Genomic DNA, 23520 nt, shown 5'->3' on the forward strand with positions numbered 1-23520 from the left:
TGTATCCGCACAAGCCTCGTCGAATGAATCTCAGGTGGCTTTTCAGTAGATAAAGCAACTCTTACATGATTCTTCGCCTTCCATTTTATTCTCCCATTTATAATTGCAGCACTAACAGCTGTCTACTTACTATTCCTCCACAAGACAGGCTCCAATAATCCCACAGGAATCTCATCTGATATAGTCAAAATTACATTTCACCCCTACTGTACAATCAAAGACATCCTACGTGCCTTGTTACTAATTTTAATACTAATAATATTAGTGCTATTTTCACCCAAACTACTAGGAGACCCAGACAACTACACCCCAGCAAACCCTCTCAACACACCACCTCATATCAAGCCAGGGTGATATTTTCTATTTGCACATGTTAATTCTATGATAAATTCCTAATAAACTAGAAGGAGTATTAGCCCTAATCTTTTCAATCTTAATTCTAGCATTTATCCCAATTCTTCACACATCCAAACAACGAAGCATAACATTTCCACCTCTCAGCCAGTGCCTATTTTGAGTACTAGTAGCAGACCTATTAACACTAACATGAAGTGGAGGACAACCCGCAGAACACCCCTTCATTATGGTATTTGTCTTTCTGTTTCTGACTTAGTTCACTTCACATGCTAATCTCTAAGTCCACCCATGTTGCTGCATTTCCATTTATTTTTAATTTATTTTCTTTCATCATGTTTTTTTTTTCATTTTCAGCATACAGTGCCTGTACATACTTTGTGAGATTTATTAAGTATTGTATTTTGGGGTGCTAATAAAATGGCATTTAAAATTTTACTTCAGCAGCAACATGGATACAACTAGAGATGATCATATTAAGTGAAGTCAGAAAGAGAAAGACAAATACCATATGATATCACTTATATGTGGAATCTAAAATATGATACAAGTGAACCTATCTATGAAACAGAAACAGCCTCACAGACATAGATAACAGACTTGTGGTAGCCAAGCAGGAGGGGAAGGGGGAGAGATGGAGTGGGAGGTTGGGGTTAGCAGATGTAATCTATTATATACAGAATGGATAAACAACAACGTCCTACTATATATATAACACAGGGAACTATATTCAATATCCTATGATAAACCATAGTGAAAAAGAATATTTAAAAATGTACATATATGTATAAATGAATCACTTTACTGTACAGCAAAAATTAACACAACATTGTAAGTCAACTATACTTCCATAAAAAATAAGAAATAAAAAAATTCTATTTCAAATTCCAATTGTTCATTGCTGGTATATAAAAATAACAGACTTTGTATACTCATTACATATCCTACAACCATGCTAAAGTCACTTGGTAGTTCTAGGAGTTTTTTTAAATATAAATTTATTTATTTTTTATTTATTTTTGGCTGCGTTGGGTCTTTGTTGCTGTGCGCGGGCTTTCTCTAGTTGTGGTGAGCGAGGGCTACTCTGCATTGCAGTGCGTGGGTTGCTCATTGCAGTGTCTTCTCTTGTTGTGGAGCATGGGCTCTAGGTGTGCAGGCTTCAGTAGTTGTGGCACACGAGCTCAGTAGTTGTGGCTTGCAGGCTCTAGAGTACAGGCTCAGTCAGTAGTTGTGGCACATGGGCTTAGTTGCTCCGTGGCATGTGGGATCTTCCCAGACCAGGCCTCGAACCCGTGTCCCCTGCATTGGCAGGCGGATTCTTAACCACTGTGCTACCAGGGAAACCCTATTCCAGGAGTTTTTTATAGTTCTTTGGTGTCTTCTATTTAGAGAATCATGTTGTCTACAAATAGAAAGTTGTATTTCTGTTTTCCAATTTGTATGCCTTTATGTCTTTATCTTGCTTTGTTCACTGGCTAGGATTTCCAGTAGGATGGTGAATAATGGTGGTGACAGAGGATATCCTGGCCTTGTTCCCAATCTTAGGGGTAAAGCATTCAGTATCTCATCATTAACTATAATGTTAGCTCTAGTTGGTTTCTGTCTCTGTTGTTTTTTTTTTCAGAATGTAAAGAATGTTCCCTTCTATTCCTAGTTTGCTGAGATTTTTTTCATGAGTAAATGCTGAATTTTCTCAAGTACTTTTTCTGCATCTATTGAGATAATCATATGATTCTTCTTCAGTATCATATTATGGTGCACTACAATAACTGATTTTCAAATAATGAACTTGAAGTTCATCTTGCCTTCCCAAGATGAATCCATTTGGTCACGATATATTATCTTTTTATATACTGCTAAATTCAATTTTTCAATTCAATTTTGAGGATTTTTGTTTCTAAGTCTGTGAAAAATATTGGTCTGTAGTTTTCTCTTCTTGTAATGTCTGTCTGGTTTTGGTATCAGGGTAAACCTGTTTCATAAAATAAGTTGGAAAGTGTTCCTCCTCCTCTATTTTCTGGAAGAGTTTATATACAATTGTTATAATTTCTTCCTTAGATGTTTGCTATTTCACCTGTGAAATTACCTGGGCATAGAGTTTCCTTTTTAGAAAGTGTTTTTTTTTTAAATTGAGGTATAATTGACATATAATATTATATTAGTTTCAGGTATACAGCACAATGATTTGATATTTGTATACATTGCAAAATGATTACCACAATAAGTCTAGCTAATACTCATCACCTTACATAGTTACAAATTTTTTTTCTTGTGATGAGAACTTTTAAGATCTACTCTCAGCAACTTTCAAATACACAATACAGATTATTTTTAACTACAGTTGTCATGCTGTACATTATATGCCCATGATTTATTTTATTACTGGAAGTTTGTACATTTTGACCCTCTTCACTCATTTCACCCCCTTCCCTCTCCACCTCCCCCCTCCCCTCCCCTCTGGCAACAACCAATCTGTTCCCTATAGCTATAAGCTTGGATTTTTGTGTGTGGGGGGTGGGTTTGTTTGTGTTTTTAGATACCACATAAGTGAGATCACATGGTATTTGTCTTTCTCTGACTTATTCCACTCAGCATAATGCCCTCAAGGTACATCCATGTTGTCACAAATAGTAAGATTTCCTCTTTTTTATGGCTGGATAATATTCCATTGTGTTTACATACCACAATTTCTTTATCCATTCATCCATCGATGGACACATAGGTTGCTTCCGTGTACCAGCTATTGTAAATAATGTTGCAATGACTGTGGGAATGCATAAATCTTTTCACCTTAGTGTTTTCGCTTCCTTTGGATAAATAACCCAGAAGTGGAATTGCTGGGTCATATGGTAGTTCTAATTTTTATTTTCTGAGAAACCTCCATACTGTTTTCCATAGTGGCTATACCAGTTTCCATTCCCACCAACAGCGCACAACACAACACATCCAAACCAACACTTATTTCTTATCATTTTTTTAAAATTGGTTCCCCCACTCTTTTTTAAAAATTTATTTATTATTTTTGACTGCATCGGGTCTTAGTTGTGGCACACAGGCTCTTTCGTTGTGGTGTACGGGCTCTTCATTGTGGCACAGGCTTCTCTCTAGTTCTCTCTAGATCTCTCTAGATCTTTTACTTTGTTTAATGGCTAAACTATTATTGTTTCAAATTGCTTGACTGTTTTCCTTTGTTTCTGCATTTTCTCACTTCTCTGATTAAATTTGCTCTTTGGAACACACCCCCAAAAAGTCTGCATCTACCTTCAAATAATATGACACTGCTTCACTTGTAGTATAAAAACCACAACAACATATTCCAAATTCCTCCCATCCTTTGTGTTATATTCGTCATATATTTCACTTTTACCTATGCCATAAACATACAATATTTACTTTAGATGACCATGTATCTTTTAGAGCAATTACGTATAAGAAAGGAAATGAATTTTATTTGAATTTCATTGATTCCAGTTCCAATGCTCTTCATTTCTTTGTGCAAATCCAAGTTTGATTGATATCATATTCCTTCTGCATCTCCTGTAGAGAAGGTCTACTGGCAATCAGTTTTTTTTAAATACATATATTTATTTATTTATTTATTTATTTTTGGCTGTGTTGGGTCTCATTGCTGTGCGAGGGCTTTCTCTAGTTGCAGTGAGCAGGGGCTACTCTTCATTGCGGTGTTCGGACTTCTCATTGCAGTGTCTTCCCTTGTTGCGGAGCACAGGCTCTAGGCACACGGGCTTCAGTAGTTGTGGCACGTGGGCTCAGTAGTTGTGGCTCGCGGGCTCTAGAGTGCAGGCTCAGTAGTTGTGGCGCACAGGTTTAGTTGCTCCACAGCATGTGGGATCATCCCGGACCAGGACTCGAACCCGTGTCCGCTGCATTGGCAGGTGGATCTTAACCACTGCATCACCAGGGAAGCCTGCAATGAGTTTTTGATTGTCTGAAAAAGCATTTCATTTATTTATTTTTGGCTGCATTGGGTCTTCATTGCTGCATGTGGGCTTTCTCTTGTTGCGGTGCGCAGACTTCTCATTGCGGTGGCTTCTCTTGTTGAGGAGCAGAGCCTCTAGGCGTGCGGGCTTCAGTAGTTGTGGCTCGCAGGCTCTAGAGCACAGGCTCAGTAGTTGTGATGCATGGGCTTAGTTACCCTGCACAGGCTTCATTGCTCTGCAGCATGTGGGATCTTCCCGGACCAGGGATTGAACCCATGTCCCTTGCATTGGCAGGTGGATTCTTAACCACTGCGCCACCAGGGAATCCCTGAAAAAGTATTTATTTTTCATTTTTGAAGCATATTTTTGCATGGTATAGAATCCTGTATTGATAGCTTTTTTCTTTTAGTACTTTAAAAATTTGTCTTCATTATCTTCTTGCTTGCATGATATCTGATGAGAAGTCTGCTGTATGTGATTCTTATCCTTGTCTCTCAGTACGTAAAGTTTCTATTTTCTTGAAGTTGCCTTCAAAATTTTCTTCCTTATCTTTCTTTTTCAGCAGTTTAAATATGATAATGCCCAGGGACATTCTTGGTGGTCCAGTGGTTAAGACTCTGTGCTCCCAATGCAGGGGGCCCAGGTTCAATCCCTGGTCAGGGAACTAGATCCCACCTGCCACAACTAACAGCCCGCATGCCACAACTAAAAGATTCTGCATGCTGCAACTAAAGATCCTGCATGCTGCAATGAAGATCCCGCATACCACAACTAAGACCTGGAGCAGCCAAATAAATAAATAAATAAGTATATTTTTAAAAAATATGATATGCCCAAAAGTGTTTTTCGTTTTTGTTTTATTTGTATTTATCCTGCTTGGTGGTCTCTGAGTTTACCAGTTTGGTGTCATTAACTTTGAAAAAGTTTCAGCCATTATTTCTTCAAATATTTTTTCTTCATTCTCTCTCTTAACTGGGATACCAATTAAGCATATATTAGACTTTTTATACTGTCCCATACCTCTTGGATGCTCTATTCTGGCTTTTTTCACCCACTCTTTTTCTCACTGTGTTTCAGTATAGGTAATTTCTATTACTCTAAATTGAAGTTCACAGATTCTTTCTCCAGCTGTGTCCAATCTACTAATGAGTCTATCATAAACATTATTCACCTCTGCTGTGATTCTGATTTCTAGCATTTCTATTCAACTTTTTCATATAGTTTCCATCTCTCTGCTGAAATTACCCATGTGATCCATTACATATTAGTCATAGTTATTCTAAATTCCTATTGGGTTGTTCCAATATCTATGTCATATCTGAGTCTGGTTCTGATGATTGCTTTAGCTCTTTGAAGTGTGTTATTTCTTACCTTTTCACATACCTTATAATTTTTTGGAAAGCTGGACATCTTGGGTAGTACAGCAAATATAAAGTTAAGTATTTCTTATGCTTACAGATTAGCATGCCTTTCCTTCTGCTAGGTTTTTAACACGGGGGTTTGAGTCAGCAGATGGGTGGGGTTTAGGTTTTTCATTGCTGTGGTTACCTTCATTGTATCACAGGCTTCAAATTCTTCTAAAGATACCTGTGTTTAAGGTATGGGTTGGTTTACCAGGCATGTTTACTCAATATATGTTTCTCCCTTGGCGATGAGTATTCCATCTGTGCTGTTCCCCACAGAGAATCTCTCTTGCAGGTCTCCCAGCTATGTTCCACTATTATTTTTATTTGATGCTTGTTATCCTCATGGGCGGATTGGGCAGTAGGGGTTGGTAGAGGAAAGCAGTCTCTTATATTCTCACTAAGCCTAAGTCTCAGGCAGGCCCCATGTCCCTGGGTCTTGGTTATGTATGTGGCTTTCATGAACGCTCTTGCCTCTCCTCCAGCTGTGTGCTAGGTCTAGCACATATTCCTTCCCCACTCCCAGAGGTAGTGCTTTTTTTTCAGTTCACTTTCTTAAACTGCTATAAGTTTCCACCTGTGCCCTAAGGTAACAGTTTTTGTTGCTTTTTATTATACAAACTAAAGTTTTTTTATTCTGCAGCAAAGATGGGTCTGTGCTGTTGTTCCCTTTCCCAAAGCAGCACCACAAGGAAAGATATCACAGGGTTCTCCTCCATCTTCACAATGAGGGTCTGATGGGATTCCTGGAGGAAAAGCCTAACAGAGATTGAAAACTCCCAAATTTGCAACTCCCTCAGTGGCTTTATACTCTTGCTGGCCCACATTCAACCTCTGACAAGTTGTTTAAAAAATTTAACTGTATCTTCTTACTGGCTTATATGGTGTCTGGCAGTATCCACCCCATGTGAGTGAAGGCTCAAGTCCTATTTCTCCCAGAAGGCATCTGTTTTTCCTCAGATTTCAGGTTACTTGGTTGCCCTGTGACCTCAGTTCTCTGAAGAGTTCAAAAAAAGTTGTTAATCTGCAGTTCATCCAGTTTTTTCCTTGTTTTAAGGGTGGAGGCAGAGCTCTTTCCATCTATGTCCCTGAGCAGAAACCCAAAGTCCCTCCATTACAATAAACTTTTAAGAACTGCTTCACTTGGAAGGCACACAGCAAAAGTCCCTCAGCTTATTTTGGCATGGGGCCCCAAAATACCTCCCACATGAAGTTAGGATTAAGATGGTATCTTAATGTTAAGTAAATTAGCTATGTTGGAGTTGCTGCGGGGAAGTGTTACAGGCAAAGCAGTAGCGATTGGCAAGGCGTCAGGGAAAAAAGAATAAATTTGGAGGAATTCAAAGTGGACTGACTGGAGAAATACTTTAAAAACAAATTCTCATATTAGATGTTCTATTCATACCAAATGTTATTTTTCTTGTCCCTTTGTAAAGAACTTACTTGAGGTATATCCATTTTTTCAGTTTCTGAACTACTATGCATACTTCCCTCCTGAAATGAGCTCAGTTACAGTTAAAAAACAGTAACAGCTTGGGCATCTGTATCATCATCATCGTCATTATCATCATCTCTACCTGCTTGAATCCAAATTTTGCCAAAAACTCCAAAATCATTGAGAGCCCCACCCCGGCTGCATTTCCCAAAGCAATTCTCTAGATAGTTTGAGCTAACTTACATACTGGGGAAATGGCTCCATTGTGGATGAGTATTTTCTTTCCACCACCAAAAATCACATGGGAGGGGGGCACAAGTTATGGTTATGTGCTTTTTAAAAAAAACACAGTGCACTCACTCCCTTAAAAGCCACTGCATATCATTTCCCCCTACATAGAAACCATTCCCTGATTGCTGATCAGCTGCATCTTTCACTTGACCAATGCCTTCTTGTCCTTAAGTCAAATTAAGAACTACTTTATCCAGGAAATTCCCTGGCGGTCCAGTGGTTAGGACTTGGCACCCTCACTGCTGTGGGCCCAGGTTCGATCCCTGGTTGAGGAACTAAGATCCTGCAAGCCACGCGGCATGGCAAAAAACAAAAAACAAACAAACAAAAAAACTACTTTATCCCTTGATCAGGATACCCCTCTATTGGATCTATCTTATTCCTACATCCCATGAGCTTGCCCAACATGTGGCATTTATCATTCTGCCATAGCATTTGCTGATTCGTCTCTCTCCCTAGGACTGTGAATCACTTAAGGCAGGGACTACTTATATGGCTTCTTTATGGCCTAGCACAATAATTTACATTTCAAAGGGTACAGTAAAAGTTTGTGCAGTGCATTTAAAATAACTATGACTAATATGCTCAGGGCTCTAATGAACAAATTAGAAAAACAGATAATGTAAGGAGAGAAATAGACACTATTTCTATAGACACTAGAGAAATAGACACTATAAGAAAGAATCAAAAGGAATGCTAGCAATCAGAAATATATTAACAGAGGTGACCTAAATGGGAAGGAAATCCAAAAAAGAGGGATTATATGTATACATATAGCTGATTCACTCTGCTGTACAGCAGAAACTAACACAACATTGTAAAGCAACTATACTCCAATAAAAATTAATTTAAAAAAATACACTAACAGAAACGAAGGCATTCAGGAAGAGGTAGAATTGTCATTATATGTAGATGACATGATACTCTATATAGAAAACCCTAAAGACTCCACACAAAAAACTATTAGAACTTATAAATGAATTCAGCAAGGTAGCAGGATACAAGATTAATATACAGAAATGTGTTGCATTTCTTTACACTAACAAAGAAATATCAGAAAGAGAAAGTTAAAAAAAAAATCCCATTTAAAATCACACCCAAAAAAAACCCACCTAGGAATAAACCTAACCAAGGAGGTAAAAGATTTATATGCTGAGAACTATAAAACATTGATAAAGGAAACTGAAGACAATTCAAGGAAATGGAAAGATATCCCATGTTCTTGGATTGGAAGAATTAACATGGTTTAAATGGCCATAGTACCCACAGCAATCTACAGAGTTAATGTGATCCCTATCAAATTACCCATGACATTTTTCACAGAACTAGAACAAATAATCCTAAAATTTACATGGAACCACAAAAGACCCAGAATTGCCAAAGCAATCCTGAGGAAAAAGAACAAAGCAGGAGGCATAACCCTCCCAGACTTCAGACAATATTACAAAGCTACAGTAATCAAAACAGCATGGTACTGGCACAAAAACAGACATATAAATCAATGGAACAGAATAAAGAGCCCAGAAATAAACCCACACACCTACAGTCAATTAATCTTTGACAAAGGAGGCAAGAATATACAATGAAGACAAGACAGTCTCTTCAGCAAGTGGTGCTGGGAAAGGCGGACAGCCACATGTAAATCAATGAAGCTAGAACACTCCCTCACACCATGTACAAAAATAAACTCAAAATGGCTTAAAGACTTAAATGTGCCATGACACCATAAAACTCCTAGAAGAGAACATAGGCAAAACATTCTCTGACATAAATCACAGCAATGTTTTCTTACGTCAGTCTCCCAAGGCAATAGAAATAAAAGCAAAAATAAACAAGTGGGACCTAATCAAACTTATAAGCTTTTGCATAGCAAAGGAAACTATCAACAAAATAAAAAGCCCACAGACTGGGAGAACATATTTGCAAACGAAGCAACTGACAAGGGGTTAATCTCCAAAATATACAAACATCTCATGCAGCTCTTTGTCAAAAAAACAAACAACCTAATCAAAAAATGGGCAGAAGATCTAAATAGACATTTCTCCAGAGAAGACATACAGATGGCCAAAAATCACATGAAAAGATGCTCAACATCACTAATTATTAGAGAAATGCAAATCAAAACTACAATGAGGTATCACCTCACATCAGTCAGAATGGCTATCATCAAAAAATCTACAAACAATAAATGCTGGAGAGGGTGTGGAGAAAAGGGAACCCTCTTGCACTGTTGGTGGGAATGTAAATTGATACAGCCACTATGGAGAACAGTATGGAGGTTCCTTAAAAAACTAAAAACAGAACTACCATACGACCCAGCAATCCCACTACTGGGCATATACCCTGAAAAACCATAATTCAAAAAGAGACATATACCACAATGTTCACTGCAGCACTATTTACAATCGCCAGGACATGGAAGCAACCTAAGTGTCCATTGACAGATGAATGGATAGAGAAGATGTGGCACATATACACAATGGAAAATTACTCAGCCATAAAAAGAAAGGAAATTGAGTTATTTGTAGTGAGGTGGATGGGCCTAGAGTCTGTCATACAGAGTGAAGTAAGTCAGAAAGAGAAAAACAAATACTGTATGCTAACACATATATATGGAATCTAAAAAAAAAAAAAATGGTTCTGGATAACCTAGGGGCAGTACAGGAATAAAGACGCAGAAGTAGAGAATAGACTTGAGGATGTGGGGAGGGGGAAGGGTAAGCTGGGATGAAGTGAGAGAGTGGCATGGACATATATACACTACCAAATGTAAAATAGCTAGCTAGTGGGAAGCAGCCACATAGCACAGGGAGATCAGCTCGGTGCTTTGTGACCACCTAGAGGGGTGGGATAGGGAGGGTGGGAGGGAGACGCAAGAGGGAGGAGATATGGGGATATATGTATATGTATAGCTGATTCACTTTGTTACAAAGCAGAAACTAACACATCATTGTAAAGCAATTATACTCCAATAAAGATGTTAAAAAAAAGAACTCAACCATGTTAAAAAAAAAAAAAACTAAAAGTAGAGTTACCATATTATCCAGCAATCCCACTTTGGGGCATATATCCTGAAAAGACAAAAACTCTAATTCAAAAAGATATATGCACCCCATTGTTCACAGTGGCACACTATTTACAATACCCAAGACATGGAAGCAACCTAAATGTCCATCAGCAGATGAATGGATAAAGAAGATGTGGTGGACATATGTATAATATATATATTATATATATATATATATATATATATATATATACAATGGAATATTATTCAGTCATAAAAAAAGAATGAAATAATTTGCAAATTTGCCATTTGCAAAAACATGGATGGACCTGGAGATTATCATACTAAGTGAAGTCAGACAAAGACAAATATATCACTTACATGTGGAATCTAAAAAATAGTACAAATGAATCTATATACAAAACAGAAAACAGACTCACAGACATAGAAAACAAACTTATAGTTACTAAAGGGGAGAGGAAGCAAGGGAGGAATAAATTGAGAGTATGGGATTAACAGATGCATATAAAATAAACAACAAGGATTTACTGCATAGCACAGGGGACTATATTCAATATCTTGTAATAAACTGTAATGTAAAGTATCAAAAAAAGAATATATATGTGTATAACCAAATCACTCTGCTGATAACCAAATCACTCTGCTGTACACTTGAAACTAACATAATATGGTAAATCAACTATACTTCAACAACAATAAATAAATAAAAGTCCAGAATTTTCCAAAATATATTTATATGGGAAAAAAGAAGAGGAACCAAGACTGTCTGAAGAAATATCTGATTTTAGGGCTGGAGTGGGAAAACTACAAGATGAACCTAGAACATCTTGTGCCAGAAATTAAGGAAGTGCTCAAAAACTGATAGGGCCATGTTAAAAAGATAAAGCAACAGGCTCAAAGAGGCTGCCACTGGCCAAATTAGGGGCAATTTGAGCACGAAAATAAATATTTACAGTAATAAATTATAACCTACTGAATAAAATAAGAATCCATGAGCTCAACGGGATATAAACCAGTAGGGAGAAAGAAAAGCTCTTCCTTTGCACTATAATGCCAACCAATAAATGTAAAAGGAATAATATAAACATAAAACCACTTACCAACTGGATAGTGGTTCAGACTGAAGCTGTCAATGGAGGCTAAGAATGGGTAAAGTTTCAATGAGGAACAGGATTTTAGCATCATACTGGAACATTTTCCAACAGTTAAAAAGAAAAATAGAACTTTACAGTGAAGACATCAACATGACTAGATGATCAAGGTTAACATCACCAGTGATGGGACAGAATGACATAATGAGAAAATCAAAGTTTGTCAGGAATACATGCCTGAGTCTAGGCATGAAGAAACATCCAATGGAATCAAGTTGAGTGCCAGCCTACAGAATATAAGGCCTGTATTCTTTTAAACTCTCAAGGACATGATAGACAGAATGACTGAGGAACTGTTCCAGGTTGGAGGAGGCCAAAGAGACATGACAACCAAATGCAATGTATGAAGGAATCCTGTACCTGAAAACTAAAAAAGACATTTTGGGGGGACTTCCCTGGTGGTGCAGTGGTTAAGACCCCATGCTCCCAATGCAGGGGGCCCAGGTTCAATCCCTGGTCAGGGAACTAGATCCCACATGCATGCCGCAACTAAGAGTTCGCATGCCACAACTAAGGAGCCCACGTGCCACAACTAAGGAGATGGCGAGCCACAACTAAGGAGCCTGCCAGCTGCAACTAAAGAGCCCACCAGCCACAACAAGACCCGGCACAACCAAATAAAAATAAATAAATATATATATTTTTTAAAGTATGAAGAAAAAGACATTTTTGGGACAACTGGCAAAATTAAAATTTGAACAGGTTCTCTAAATGGCAATGTTGTATCAATGTTGATTTCCTGACTTATTGGGAGGTCCTTGTTTAGGGAAATACACACTGGAGTATTTAGGGGATGAAGGATCAGGTCTGAAGCTTGTGGTCAAATGGTTGAGAAAAAGACTCATTTTGTGTGTGTGTGTGTGTGTGTGTGTGTGTGTGTGTGTGTGAAAGAAAGACAGAGAGAGATATCACAAGTTGGTGAATCTGGGTGAAGGCAATAAGAGAGTTTTTCTGTACTGTACTTGCAAATTTTCTGTGAGTTTGAAATTAGTCTGAGATCTTTTTTTTTTTTAATTAAAATTGCTTAGTGCTGATGGAACTCTAAAAAGAAAAAAAAAGAATGCCTTCAATGGACTCATCAGTAGACTCAACATGACTGAGGAAAAAATCAGTGAACTTGAAGACAGGTCAACAGAAACTTCCCAGTGCTCACTTCAGCAGCATATATACAAAAATTGGAATGATATAGAGATGAATAGCATGGCCTCTGCACAAGGATGACATGCAAATTTGTGAAGCATTTGATATTTTTTAAAATGATGGGGGGGCAGGGATAGAAATGTAGATCTTTAGAATGCATTCAAACTTTGATTATTATCAACTTAAATTAGACCATTATAAATATAAGTGGGTTTATGTCTGTCTCATGGTAACCATTAACCAAAAATTTGCAGTAGATAACAAAAGATAGTGAGAAATGAATCTAAGCATACCAATAAAGAAACCCATCAAACCACAAAGAAAGAGAGCAAAAGGAGAAGAAAGGAACAGAGGAACTACAAAACAGCCAAAAACCAATTAACAAAATGGCAATAAATACATACCTATCAATAATTACTTTAAATGTAAATGGATTAAATTCTCTGATCAAAAGACATAGACTGGATGAATGGATAAAAAAAAACAAGACCCATCGATATGCTACCTATAAGAGATTCACGTCAGTTGTAAGAACACACACAGACTGAAGGGTCCATCTTTTTCCATGATGATATTCCATGCAAATGGAAACCAAAAGAAAGTTGGGATAGCTATACTTATATCAGACAAAACAGACTTTAAAACAAAGACTGCCATAAGAGACAAAGAAGGGCATTACATAATGATAAAGGGGTCAATCCAACAAGAGGATAAACATTTGTAAATATATATGCACACAACATAAGAGCACCTAAATATATGAAGCAAATATTAACAGATCTAAAGGGAGAAATAGGCAGCAATACAATAAGACAATGGATAAATCGTTCTGACAGAAAATCAATAAGGAAACATTGGCCTTAAACAACACATTAGACCAGACAAACTTAACACATATATACAGAAATTCCATCCAAAAGCACCTGAATACACCTTCTTCTCAGGTGCACATGGGACATTCTCTAGGATATGACAGGCCACAAAACAAGTCTTAACAAATTTAAGAAGACTGAAATAATATCCAGCATCTTTCCCAACCACATGGTATGAAACGAAGTCAATTACCAGAAGAAAACTGGAAAATTCAGAAATATGTAGAGACTAAACAACATGCTACTGAATAACCAATGGGAACAAAGAAATCAAAAGCAAAATCAAAAATGTCTTGAGACAAATAAAAATGGAAGTACAATACACCAGAACTTAAGGAATGCAACAAAAACAGTTCTAAGAAGGAAGTCATAGCAACAAATGCCTATTTCAAAAACCAAGAAAAATGTCAAATAAACAATCTAACTTTAAACCTTGAGGAACTAGAAAAGAAGAATAAAAGAAGCCCAAACTTAGTTGAAGGAAGGAAATAACAAGAATTAGGGCAGAAAAAAATGAAATAGAGACTAAAAAGACAAGAGAAAAGATCAATGAAACCAAGAACTGATTCTGTGACAAGATAAACAAAATGGACAAACCTTTAGCTAGACTCACCAAGTAAAAAGAGAGAGGACTCAAACAAAATCAGAAACAAAAGAGGAGATGTTACAACTGATACCACAGAAATACAATACAAAAGATAAGTGACTATTACAAACAATTATACGTCAAAAAATTGGACAACCTAGAAGAAATGCATAAATTCCTAGAAACATACAACCATCCAAGACTGAATTATGAAGAAACAAAAAATCTGAACAGACCAATTACTAATAAGGAGGTTGAATCGGTAATTTAAAACCTCCCAGCAAACAAAAATCCAGAACCAGATGGCTGTACTGGTGAATTCTACCAAACATGCAAAGAAAAATTAATACCAATCCTTCTAAAACTCTCCCAAAAATTAGAAGAGGAGAAAACACTTCCAAACTCATTTCACAAGTCCAGCATTACCCTGATACCAAAACCAGACAAGTATACCACAAGAAAAGACAATCACAGGCCAATATTCCTGATGAACACAGATGAAAAATCCTCAACAAAATATTAGCAAACATGAACTCAACATACATTAAGAATCAAACACCTCACGGCTTCCCTGGTGGCACAGTGGTTAAGAATCCGCCTGCCAGTGCAGGGGACACGGGTTCAATCCCTGGTCCAGGAAGATCCCACATGCCACGGAGCAACTAAACCCATGCACCAAAACTACTGAGCCTGCGCTCTAGAGCCCACAAGCCACAACTACTGAAGCCCGCGCGCCTAGAGCCCGCACTCCGCAACAGGAGAAGCCACTGCAATGAGAAGCCTGCGCACCACAATGAAGAGTAGCTTCCACTCGCCACAACTAGAGAAAGCCCATGTGCAACCACGAAGACCCAACGCAGCCAAAAATAAAACGAATTTATTTTAAAAAAATTTTTTAAAAAAGAATCAAACACCTCAATAAAGTGGGATATATTCTAGGGATGCAAGGATGGTTCAATAACCACAAATCAACAAATGTGGTATACCACATTAGCAAAATGAATGATAAAAAGCCATATGATCATCTCAATAGATGAAGGAAAAGTATTTGACAAGATTCAACATCCATTTTTGACAAAAACTCTCAACAAAGTGGGTATAGAGGAAAACGTACCTCACATAATAAATGATATATATGACAAGCTCAGAGCTAACACCATAGTTAATGGTGTGAAGCTAAGAGCTTTTCCTCTAAGACCAGGAACAAGACAGGATGCCCATTCTCGCTATTTTTGTTCAACATAGTACTGGAAGTCCTAGCCAGAGCAATTAGGCAAGAAAAAGAAATAAAAGGCATCCAAATGGAAAGGAAGAAGTGAAACTTTCATTATTTGCAGATGACATGATATTATACATAGAAAACCCTAAAGACTGCCAAATAACTGTTAGAACTTATAAATGAATTCAGTAATGTTGCAGGATACAAAATTAATATACAGAAATTGCTGCATTTCTATGCACTAATAATGAACTATCAGAAAGAAAAATTAAGAAAACAATTCCATTCACAATTGCATCAAAAAGAATAAAATACCTAGGAATAAGCTCAACCAAGCAGGTGAAAGACTACACAATGAAAACTATAGGACACTGATGAAAGAAATTGAAAAAGACACAAATAAATGGAAAGAAATTCCGTGTTCATGGATTGGAAGAATTGATATTGCTAAAATGTTCATACTACCCAAAGCAACGTATAGATTCAATGCAATTTCTATCAAAATTCCAATGGAATTTTTCACAGAAATAGAACAAACAATCCTAAAATTTGTATGGACCCACAAATGACCCCAAATTGCCACAGCAATCTTGAGAAGGAATAACAAAGCTGGAGGCATCATGCTCCCTGTTTGCAAACAATACAAGACTTCTCTTTGTTTTGTGTGTTTGTTTTGTATATACTTTAAAATACTTTGTTTTGTATATTTGACTTTCCAACCATGTAAATGTCTTACATGATTATAAAACAAAATTAAAACAAATGTTAAAACAAAAGCTAAAATAATTAATTAAATTAAATTAAATTAAAACAACAACCAAAAAACCCATAAGCCACACCGAAAAATCAAAAGCAGAGTGAAACAAATGAACCTACTCATATGTTACATTTGTGGCTTAACCACACACAGAGAAATTAGTTCTAGTTACTTTAAAGCACAATAATTGGGTTATACGTCCCTAGAGAGACAACCCCAAAGCAAATAGATCTATAAAGAAACATTAAATTATTTGCAGTAGGAATATTTTAAGTACTAATAATATTGCTCTGAACTATCTTATTTATATATACATATACACATCTACAGATGGATGGATTAATAAATAAAAGACACAAAAATGAAACCAAAGTAGAAACTCTATAATTCTAAATTTTTTTGATTGCAAATAGCAGTACGAACTCATGGGGTCTACTCTGTTAAGAGTATATTTCCAGCTACAACATTAATAAACATTGAAAACATATCACGTGAAAGAAGCCAGTCACAAAAGACCACATATTGTACAATTTCATTTATATGAAATGTCTGAATAGACAAATTCATCGAGGCATAAATCAGATTAGTGGTTCATTAGACTGGGAGGAAGGAGGAGAATATGAGATTGACTGCTAATGGGTACGATAATTCTTTCAGGGAGGACAAAAATGATGTAAAATTACACGATGGTGATGGGTGCACAACCCTGTGGATTTTTTTCAAAAACATTCCGTTGTACACTTTAAAGGGTAAAACGTATGGTATGTGAATCAAGCTACTAAAAAAAACTACAAGAATATATTTCCTAGCTCTGCCCACCAAAACAAAAAGCCTAGAAACAATGACCATGTCAGTAGCAATAAGCACCATAACTGGGGTTTTCTCCCAACCATTCTAGCTAGTCCCTTTCAGTCTTTTTTGCTGGTTCCTCCTCATTTTCCAGACTTTCTCATGTTGAAGTGACCCAGAGATAAGTCCTTTACCTCTATCATTTTCCATCTACCCTACCCTCTAAGTGATCTCTTTAAATATCACCTGTATGCTGATAATCCCCAAATGTATGTCTCCAACCTAGGTCTCAGATCTTTCTTTTGAACTTCAGACTTGTATATCCCACTGCCAACGTAATATTTCCACCTGAATGTCCAATGGGCATCTCATACTTCAGATACAATATTCCAAACTGAAATCTCACTATCTCTCTATGCCCCAGGTTCTTCCTACCTTCTTTCCCTTCTCAGTTAATGATAACTCCATTCTTCAAGTTGCTCAGATTAAAAAATATTGTGTCATCTTGTCACACTTACACTCCACATCAGTTCTATCAGCAAATTATGTCAGCTTTACCTTTAAATTATATCCAGTACACGACTACTTCTCACCAGTTTTACTACTCTGGTCCAGGTCACCAATATCTTTTCCCTAGATTAATGCAATAGTTTCCTAATTGGTCTCTCTGCTTCTGCCCTTGTCCCTGCCCTCTTCCCCTACTCTTCTTCTCATAATTCTCTCATCAGAGTAACCAAGGCAATCCTCTTAAATCGTAAGGAGATAATATCACTTGCATGTTCAAAACTCTCCAATAGCTTCCCATCTCATTCACAGTAAAAAGCCAAGATCCTTAACATGGCCCATAAGGCCCAATCTGATCTGCCCTCCTTCCCTCCAATTACCTTTCTTCTCTCATCTCTCACTACTCTCCCTCTCATTTGCTCTATTTCAGCCACACCAGCCTCTTTGTAACAGGCATATTCCCACCTCAGGGCTTTTCTAACTGTTGTTCCCTCTTCCCTTAATTATGTGCATAACTAGCACCTTTATTTCCTTCATATCTTTATTATTACATTTTCAGGATGCATTCTTAACTACCCCATCTAAAACTCCAAGTCTCATCCCTGATTCTATATATCCTCCTGCTTTACTTCTTCTCTTAGAATGTTTCACTATTTAATGTATGTTATATTTAACTTACCTCATTTATTATCTGGCCCACAACAATGTAAGTACCATGATAGCAGAGAGTTTGTCTCCTTTGTTCAATGCTATATCCCAAGTATCTATAATTATTCCTGTCACACGCAGCATTCAATAAATGGTGAGTGGATGAATGAATGAATCCTCAGTACCTGAAGAACCTGGAAAAGAAATTTGAAAATAGAACACTGCTTTAGAAAAACACCTTGGAAAACACATAATTCACACAAAAAAAGATTTTTAAATGGTTGACTTCAGTAGTAATCAAATAACTGCAAATTAAAGAAATTATTTTACATCTATGAGGTTAACAAAGATTACTAATACTAACGATAACCATTGTTATCAAGGGTGTATGAATATAGGCAATCTTATACTATGCCAATAATACTGTAGATTATTGGAACCTTACAAGAGAATAACTGGATAGAATTAGGGAGTCTTTAATAAGCACATATATCTCAACCTATCAGTTCCACTTCTAAGAGCCTGCCCCCCACCAAAAAAAAATTAGGAAAGTGCATCATAACATGCCAAATAGTTGCTGATAAACCCATTCTTTATAATGGCAAGAAGTTGAAAAGAACCAAATTACCCATCAACAGGAGAAAATGCATTAAAATGTATACCATAAAGAAACTTTTAAATGATGACATAGATGTGTAATTGTTTAAATGGAAAAATATTAACTGCACATTGTTAAATGGCATATGTAGATTACAGAACTGTATGTATAGCGTGATTCCAATTTTATAATATACGAATGCTTATGTATGTATTCACAGAGGGAGGGGTGAAAAGATGGGAAATAAATTTTGATAGTGGCTGGTAGAAGTATGAATGCTTTTTGCTTTCTTGGAGCTTTTCTTTATTTTGTGATTTGGGGGAGGGAGTGAGGGGCAAGGCGCATTGTTACTAAGCACACAAAACAACGTGGCCAATACACAGAAATAAAATTTTAAATAAATACTGAAACAACGTGTTGGGGCTATTGATATCTCATAGAAAAACATATTTACGATTACCATCTCTAAAGAAATGAAGCACTGGTACAAACAGTCTCACAAATCTACACACACAACCGAACTCTGCCTTTTATCGTGGTTTGCAGGCACGTTCATAGTGAAACAGAAAAGGAAAAGCACATCCACAAACTCCGCCTGCACACACGACTCCACGGCCACATCAGTCACAGACAAATGTCTGGCAAATAAAGTCCTATCAAGCCACACGCTCACAGTCCTTCACACGTCACTCCCACGGCCTCAGGGAACCACCCGCACGGGCAAAGCCCTGCCCGGCGTCCTCCTCCAACAACACAGGCACCGGGTGGTCCGCAGGCCCCTACTCCACCCAGCACAAAGAGTCCCGGACTCTGAGCTCGCGGCTTCCCGAGCACCCACCACCGAGCCCGCAGACACAGGCCCCAATTCCGCACCTCAGCGCCGCCCAAGTGGCACAGCCGGTGCAGCCCGAGTTAGGTAATCCATTAAGGTCAGTGCCGGCTGTGGCCGAAGGCAGCACAAGCCTCGGTCCGTTAGACGCAGGATAACTCTTCCCAGAGCCCCTCGCGGCTCGCCGGGGCGGGACTAGCCCTCCAGTTGACGAGTAGCGGGAATAACCAACCGCTGCGTTGAGGGGCTCTCAGATCTGCCGAGGGGCCTCAGCTGAGAGTTTTGCGGCAGCTGCCTCCAGTGAGTCCGGCCCTCGGAGCCAGGGAGTGCCACTTGGTGCTGAGACGAATCTGAAAAGGTCCGCAGTTTTCCTGCCCCGGACTACATTTCCCAGAGGCCTTCTCGGCCCAAATCTATTTTCTGCGAAAAGTCGCCTCCTCCTTACAGTTGTCTGGATCTTCGGGTTCTAGGCGTTACGGTATCTGGTTCGTGAAGGAAGCACCGCTGAGTCGGTTTCGTTCCGTCTGGTCCCGGCTCCACCTGGGACTGGACTTCAGTGGGGTGAAAGTGGGGCAAGGTCTGGGCACCGTGAAGAGACGAGATGGGCCAGCCTGAGCCTCAAGCTCCTGGAGGCAGTCAGAAAAGGGAGGAGTACCGTTGCGTGATCGGGTGTGGGAGATTTCAGCGGTGGAATTTGTGGTAGGGAGTCTATGGGCTCGAGAGACTCTGAGGTCCAGTGACTTTAGGGTCGTGCGAGTTTGCGACCATTCGTGTGACCATGGTCGCGCCGTCTGTTCTAGTGACCTCTTGATTCTGACTCTGCAGTTTTAAAGAGACAATGTGCTGTGTCCGTTCTTTGTGTTTCTGCTTTTCTGACGGGCACCTGTTACAATATTGAAATTTACATGGTTAAGTCAATACACGAGTCACCAAAATATTAAATGGAAAAAAACTATAGAGATTCGTGATTGTGTATTACTGGAAACACCCATGCTTTTTTTTTTTTTTTATTTACACTGTGTTACTCCACATTCCGTGTGTGTTATATGGACAGAAGTGATACAGGTAATCTAGAAAGATGTTGTTGAAGAAGGCAAAGACACTGAGCCATCAAATGAAAGGTCATGTCAACAATTCAAAGTAGCCTCGACATCAGGAGTGAAAAGTGTAAGTTGAAAAGTAGACAAGTAAGCAAGTGCAAAAACCTAAGAATCCAGCAACCCGGACTATATGTCACTCTTGCCCTAAAGACCTGATTTCTTTTTTCAACATTTCATATGAGTTCCGCTCTGATTTAAGAATTTAAAAACAATTGACAATGAAAGTTGAAGACCCACTGCAATAATTTTGCAGTAGAGACCAAAATGGAGAAAATATCCAAGAAAACACTACTGTATGCTTTTGTGCAATAGTATGTTGGCAAAGAGAACAGAATACAGTAGACTACAGCATGCTAAATATCAGGAACTTGTAGTCGTTGAAGGTATCAAAGAGGCTTCTGGCTCATAAGCTTACAGTGAAGCTACATAAAGCCTAAAGAACTATGTTATCTCTAGGAAGCAGAATAAGATAGTCTTCCTTTCACAGCCTTCCTTTCACTAGATGATAATAGGCACTGTTTCTGAAAAGTGTGAATTTCTTTCTGGGAAGGGAAAAGAGGATCCCAAACACTGCATAGAGAGAACATGTCCTCTAAATAAGTTTTGCTTATTTGTCTCATGTGTCTTTACCAACAGTATATTTTTTCTGTCAACTGTAAGAATTATTTTTTGCTAATTATTTTGTTAAAAGATGAGAACAGAGTTGGTTCTATGTCCATTCAGCTTCCTGATTTCATTTTTTATACTTGTAGATTTGTCTATTTCTCCTTTTATTTCTGTTAAGCTTTGCTTTATATATTTTAAAGCTCTCTTGTTGGATGATACATATTTAGAGTTGTAATAGCTTCCTGTTGGATTGATCCAATAGGAAATTATGGAATCTACCCTTTATAATATCGCTTTTTGTCTTAGTCAGTTTTGATATTACTGTAGCTTCACCATCCTTCTTTTGGCTAGTGCATTATCTTTTTCTACCCTTTTGCTTTTAACCGTTCTGTTTTATTTTTAAAGTATGTCTCATTAAACAATATTATTTTAAAAATAAATAATGACAATCTTACTCTTTGACATATTTAGTGAATTTACATTTAATGTAGTTGGGTTTTGGTCTACTACCTTAGAATTTGTTTTCTTTTCGGCCTAGCTTTTTAAAAAATTTTAACTTTTTATTTTGAAGTAATTCTTGATTCTCATGCAGTTGTAAGAAATAATTCGGGGAAATCCCATATACCCATTATCCAGTTTCCCCCAGTGGTAACATCTTGCAATACTATACACTGTATCACAACCTTGACATTGATACTTTCAAGATATTTCCATCATCACAAGAATACTTCATGTTGTCCTTTTACAGCCATACCCACTTCCCTCCTTCTCTTAACCCCCTCCTTAAGACCTGGCAACCCTAATCTGTTCTCCATTTCTATAATTTTACCCCTTCAAGAACGTTATGTAAATGGAATTATAAAGTATGTAATTGGACTATTGACTTTTTCACTCAGCATAATTTCCTGGAGATTCATACGTGTTTTTACATATGTAAGTAATTCATTCCTTTTTAATGCTGAGTAGAAGTCCATGTGGCTATGCCACAGTTTGTTTAGCCATTCATTCATTGAAGGACATATGGGTTGTTTCCAACTTTTGGCTGTTATAACTAAAGCTGCTATATATATTCATATACAATTTTTTCGTGTGTATGAAAACAAATTTTCATTTCAAACACCAAGGAGAGTTTTAGAAGGAATTTGTCCATTTATTTATTTTTTTAATCTATCTGGAATTTTCACTGAGATTGTATTGAATATATAGATCAATTGGGGAGAATTGACATCTTTAAAATGGTGACTCTCATAACCATAAGACACAATATGAGCACAATATATATCTTCTTTAATTCCTCTAAGCAATATTTTATATTTTTTAATGTACAGATAATGAAATATTTTGTCAGATTTACTCCTAGGTATTACAGCGTTTTTGATGCATTGTAAATGGTATTTTTAAAAATTCAATTTCCAGTTGTTCATTGCTGGTATATAAGAAATACAATTGATTTTTGTATCTTGTAGCCTGATACCTTGCTTAAGTCACTTAGTATTTCTACTAGAGTTTGGAGGTTCCACTGGATTTTCTACATAGATGATCGTGTCATCTGTGAAAAAAGACAGTGATATCTATTCCTATTGCAATCGGCAGATATAGTATGGACCCACCTACCCACCCAAAATATGGTTGGGATGTTGAGACTGATGACGCCACACACACACCAAGAGGGTATGAAAAGTTTTATTACTCACACAATGAAGCTTTCTAGGAAAAGCAAGGCAGGTGTCCCAAGAAAGTCTGCAAATTGTTTGCAAAAGCAAGGAAAGGAAATTGGCGTGGAGCGTTTATGGCAGAGGCTTGTGTGGTTTAAATCTCCCGCTAGTGTCAAAAAAGAGAGCTCCTGAGCTTGCCCAGGTTGGGGGCACAAGAGAAATAAGGAGTGACACTCAAAGCTGTAAGCAGCTTCTTCTGCTGCTCCTGGTGCTGCTTGTGTGCGTGTTTGGTGAGGACCTGGAGAAACAGCAGCTGAGGAGACTCCGGAGATCACCATGGCTGACAAAAAGACCAAGGAAGGACTGAGAACAATGATCATATTAATTTGAAGGTGGCAGGGCAGGATGGTTCTGTGGTGCACTTTAAGATTAAGAGGCATACACCACTTAGTAAACTAATGAAAGTCTATTGTGAATGACACGGTTTGTCAATGAGGCAGATCAGATTCCGATTTGACGGGCAGCCAATCAATGAAACAGACTCACCTACACAGTTGGAAATGGAGGATGAAGATACAATTGATGTGTTCCAGCAACAGACAGGAGGTGTCTACTAA

At 37.8% G+C, this 23520-nt stretch overlaps 1 protein-coding gene, 1 non-coding gene and 1 pseudogene across 4 annotated transcripts in view; 2 read left to right on the forward strand and 1 right to left on the reverse strand.

Moving 5' to 3' along the window:
• The window catches only part of ZNF569 (zinc finger protein 569), a 108172-nt gene extending 88013 nt beyond the window's left edge, over positions 1–20159 (reverse strand). For all 3 annotated transcript variants that reach the window (XM_057533282.1, XM_057533283.1, XM_007166765.3), the window contains exons 1-2: positions 19587–20159; positions 18147–18309 (exon numbers count right to left, since the gene is read on the reverse strand). In XM_057533282.1, coding sequence (XP_057389265.1) covers positions 18147–18151 — 5 coding nt within the window. In that variant the 5' untranslated portion in view covers positions 18152–18309; positions 19587–20159. The remainder of the gene's footprint in view (positions 1–18146; positions 18310–19586) is intronic.
• Positions 12746–12852, forward strand: LOC114235542 (U6 spliceosomal RNA). The gene has a single exon (XR_003621694.1). It is a non-coding gene; the product is annotated as a U6 spliceosomal RNA (small nuclear RNA).
• Positions 20160–23239: 3080 nt separating the features above from the next.
• On the forward strand, positions 23240–23520 carry LOC103003513 (small ubiquitin-related modifier 2-like; annotated as a pseudogene).

This window comes from Balaenoptera acutorostrata, chromosome 19, assembly GCF_949987535.1.
Source record: "Balaenoptera acutorostrata chromosome 19, mBalAcu1.1, whole genome shotgun sequence".
Lineage (NCBI taxonomy): Eukaryota > Metazoa > Chordata > Mammalia > Artiodactyla > Balaenopteridae > Balaenoptera > Balaenoptera acutorostrata.